The sequence below is a fragment of the Lemur catta genome, chromosome 2 (assembly GCF_020740605.2).
Source record: "Lemur catta isolate mLemCat1 chromosome 2, mLemCat1.pri, whole genome shotgun sequence".
Classification (NCBI taxonomy): domain Eukaryota; kingdom Metazoa; phylum Chordata; class Mammalia; order Primates; family Lemuridae; genus Lemur; species Lemur catta.
Window position 1 is genome coordinate 107,635,064 of NC_059129.1, and position 4,429 is coordinate 107,639,492.

A 4,429-nucleotide genomic window follows, 5' to 3' on the forward strand; every position below is an offset into this window, starting at 1 on the left:
GGAACATGTGGTGTTTCCCAGTTTGCCCAAGTGGCTGCACTGGGTCAGGAAGGTCTTCTGGTTCTTTGTCAGTTTGGAAGAAACAGTGGTAACAACAGAACAGGGACTGTCTCCTGGCAGAGTTCCCGAATTGGGGGAGAAAGGAACCTTAGCCCTTTGGAACCGGGTGAGTAGCAGGGAGGTCAGGCGTACTGGGAGTGTTTGTTTGCCTGGGTCTTTTTGTCAACCAGAACTGATGTGGTTGAAATGAGAAGTGAAACTTCAGGGACGCCTTTAAAAGCTGCTGCTTATCTAAGCGTAAAGCCCCAGACCTCAGTCCACCCAACCATCTGACAAGCAGGCAGCGAAGGGGCAGAAGCACCTGGGCCTGTGCGAGGGCCCCTATGGGACGAAGCCAATGGAGAAGTTTCAGGCAGTGCTGGACTGGCACCTCAAGCACCACAGGGCGCTGAGCTATGGCCTGGTGACCCTGCTGACGGCGGGCGGGGAGCGCATCTTCTCCGCCGTGGTGTTCCAGTGCTCCTGCACCGCCGCCTGGAACATGGCCTACGGCCTGGTCTTCCTGCTGGTGCCCGCGCTCGTGCTCTTCCTCCTGGGCTACGTCCTGAGCGCGCGCACGTGGCGCCTGGTGACCGGCTGCTGTCGCCGCGCGCGGGGCGCCCGCTGGAGATGCTGCTCGGGGCTGCGCCGCGTCCGCGTGTGCGCGGAGCTGACCGTGGCCGCCGCAGTCGCGCCCCTCACCTGGGTGGCCGTGGCGCTGCTCGGGGGCTCCTTCTACGAGTGCGCGGCCAGCGGGAGCAGGGACGTGGCGCTGCACCTGTGCGGGGGCCAGGACGAAGACTGCCGCGCCCAGCTGCCGCTGGTGCCCTGCGGCAAGGCCGAGGCGGCCAAAGTGCAGGACTTCCTGCCGGTGCTCAGGGCGCAGTCACAGGTCAGGCGCTGGCGCTGGATGTGGTTGGGAGGGACAGAGGGGGCGAGTCTCTGGGGAGCTGCTGGGCTGAGAGAGAAATCAGTGACTTCCCTCCAGACATAGGACACCTTAAGAAAATCTACAATGGCTCCTTGTTTCTAATGAGCCGACAAGCGAATATTTCAGCAAAACGATTGAAAAGGAGAAAAAGCATTCCTGTAAGTTTATGGCCCTGTAAGTGAATCCTAGAGAGTGAGAGTGGGCGCACCTACTTTTTGCCAGATACTGCGCTGGGCTCTTTACCTCCTCCATTATTCTCTGACGTCTGACAAGAGCCCCGTTGGGTTATTAGTATCGTATCTCCACTATATAGGGAATACATTAAGTCTAGGTAAAGTTCTTTGTCCAGCCAGGAGAAAGCAGAAGAATTGTTATCGCTAAATGAGTACGTACAATAAAATGGGTCTCCCCGGCTCTAAAGCCACCACCCCACATTGTTTCTGAGCTTGCAAAGCTAGGAGGTTCTTTAAAATGAACCTTCCTTTCACTGGATTTGCAGAAATTGCACGTTCTGGGTTCTCAGGGAGTGACAAATGGGATCCTCCCTAAGCCCTTGACAGGACTTGGACTATGACTTGCCAAGCAAGCAGCTGTCCTGGGGGAGTGGGGAGGTGACTGCCCCTGCTTACTTCTAAGGGATTAAGACCTAAAAGTGTTATTTGTTCGTCATCATAACTGGTGAGTCGTTTAAACTTTATCTGAGGATTTTTAAATGTCTTACAAAAAAGTAACTAAATTATTATTTTGTTGTGTTTTCTTAAGGTGACAGGCTGGCTCCTGATAGCAGCTGTTATCGTTGGCTTTCTGATTTGTACCTGTGTCTCCCGATGCCTATCTCCAGTTAGTTTTCTGCAGCTGAAATTCTGGAAAATCTATTTGGAAGAGGAGGAGAAGATCCTTAAAAGCCAAGCCACAGAGCATGCAACTGAATTGGCAAAAGAGAATGTTAAATGTTTCTTTAAGCACTCACGTCCAAGACAATTGAACACCCCAAGCATTAAAGACTGGCAGCAAATATCTTCACTATATACTTTCAACCCAAATGGCCAGTACTACAGCTTGTTGCACAAGTATGTTAACAGAAAAGAGGAATGTGACAGTATCAGATCTTCTGAAGGAGATGCAGTGATTCCTGTTCTTGGATTTGTAGATTCACCTGGTATAACTAACTCTCCTCAGTTATGACCTTATGAATGAATAGAAAAAAAAGTTGTTTTGAATTCTTGCTTCATTTTAAAAAAAATAAACACTGGTAATGTTTATGACTGCTTCTTTTTTCTTCCAAATCATGGATTTTTAGATCTGAAAATAAAATATAGAGCTTAACCTCTTTATTATATTAATTATTTAAAACAAACAAAACAAAAAAACAAGGGAAGGTGATTCACTCAAAGTGAGAAACTGGAGCCAGATTAGAAGTCTTATATTTCTATTCTAGGGTCCTTTTCAAATAAAAGATTTTAGTCTTTTATAATGCTGTTTTCAAATGAAATATTTTAGTAGCAAAAACAGTGAAAAGCAATTGAACTTCAGACCTTTCTGTTAGGTTATCTGATGTTAATTTCAAGTTCACTTTCTTGCCAACAACACCTTGTTGGGAAGTTAAAAATTATGGCATTCTAGCAAGCTCTAGGGTGCAATAGGTAACTCATTGGACTTCCAGCCCAGCCTGCCGTGGTCATTCAAAAGTTAGAGAATTTTATGGCCGTAATATGGTTACAATAAAAAATTAGTCATGAAAAAGAAAGTGAGTGTTCTTAAATATGAAATATGAAAAAGTCGTTTAGGAGAATTGCAGGCAATAATTTGTTTTTAGTTTGTAGGATCAGAGGAAAACTTTTAAAGCTATTTGTTATGGTAAATTTAAAATATACATAAAAGGAGAAAAGATAATATTATGATGCCCCTGCCCCCAAAGTAGTCATTATGCAGCTTAAACAGAGTTGGAAAGTCAGATGAAGCCCATACCATACAAATACATGTGTAAATTGTGACCTGATTTAGATTAGGAGTGGAGGAGGTTGGGGAAGCCTGTGAAAGACAAATGTATAGAATAAGGAGCTGTGCACTTCAGGCAGAAGTAGTCTGTGCAAAGACAGGTGAGAAAGATTTTAGGATTGGAAGCCTTAAAGGCAACTAGAAGAATGAACAAGGGGCAGATTGTTCAGTGCCTTGAAACCATGGGAAGGATTTGGGTTTTCACCCTATGAACATTTTAAGAAGACTGATCTGCTTTTCTTGAGGAAAAAATGCATTGAGGGGGAAGAGGGAGAGTCAGAGTGGAAGCGGAGAGACTAGCCAGCCAGGAGGCCACCATGGTGGAAATAGGCTGGAGTGAACTTGAACTGATTTCATGGTGACCAAAATGGGAAAAATACAGAGATTCCAGATAGATTTTTGCACATAGACATGACAGAATTTGTTGATGGAAAGGATGCAAGGATTTAGTGACAGCAATCATATCTACACATAAAATTTTGTTGCTTGGAAATGACAGGGCTTTTCAAGGACGCTTATCTTCCATTCCTGCCCAGCCTCCAAATTTATGACTGTTTTCTGCATTTTAGAAAATGAGATGCAAAAACTTTAAAACAATTGAGCAGTGATCATACTTAGCTCTTCTTTCTCTCTTGGCAGACCCTTGTGCTCCGCATCTATTTGCGTTTTTGGGCATAAGGCCTTTACTAGTCAGCCGTGCTGAATATCCTGTTGTTGAGAATCAAACACAACAAGAAACTTGGTGGCAGTTTTTTTCCATTCTCTAAAATTGAAACTCTTAACATGTCTACTTTCATTTTTGTTTCTTTTATTTCAATTTCCAGTTTCTTTTTGTATAGTCTTCCCTTTCAAAAGTGTTTTTTTTTTGATCTACTATTTATACTTGCATCTTCAATAGTATCATATTTTCCCCATTTTGTTGATTTATGCTCAACTTTTTCTAGCATAATTTTTAACAACTATTGTGAAAGTATGTGTGTGTAAAATATAATAGTAGAGAATAATGTGAAGTGCAAAGTACAATTACCTCATTTCTTTGCAATATTTTTTTCCCAGAGGTAGCCATGTACTCTGCACAAATATTGTCATAATATAAATGTTGTTCTGTAACTTTTTCACATAAAATATCATTGTTCCATGTGAGTATATAACAATTTTCCTTACTAAATAAATTACTGCATAGTATTCTGATCATTAGGATATGACCCCTTTTTTGTTAAAACACACACACACACACACACACATTCACAAAGTGTATAAAGATAATTGTGGTCCCTTCTGGAGACTAAGATTGATGAAGGGTATGTTTCTTAAACCTCATGCACTTCTGATCTTTGGAATTATTTTCGGTAAGGAATAATGAAAATTAACTGTGTGAGTAGAAAAGGTTATAAAGTGTTCTTGCATTGATGTAGGGTTTTCTAGTTAACAAGCAATTTTGCATCTTTCACCTCATTTCAT

General features: G+C 43.0%; 1 protein-coding gene across 1 annotated transcript; it reads left to right on the forward strand.

Moving 5' to 3' along the window:
* Positions 1–218: 218 nt before the first annotated feature.
* On the forward strand, positions 219–2,232 carry CALHM6 (calcium homeostasis modulator family member 6). Its single transcript, XM_045542295.1, has 2 exons — positions 219–931; positions 1,733–2,232. Exons 1-2 carry the CDS (start codon positions 398–400, stop codon positions 2,153–2,155), a joined length of 957 nt encoding a protein of 318 aa, XP_045398251.1. The 5' UTR covers positions 219–397; the 3' UTR covers positions 2,156–2,232.
* Positions 2,233–4,429: the final 2,197 nt, after the last annotated feature.

What these genes read in the sequence shown, in the direction of transcription:
- CALHM6 (XM_045542295.1), top strand. Translation starts at nt 398, where the DNA reads ATGGAGAAGTTTCAGGCAGTGCTGGACTGGCACCTCAAGCACCACAGG. An exon ending in TGCTCAGGGCGCAGTCACAG is followed by an intron (nt 932 to 1,732) that starts GTCAGGCGCTGG and finishes TGTTTTCTTAAG; the next exon opens with GTGACAGGCTGGCTCCTGAT.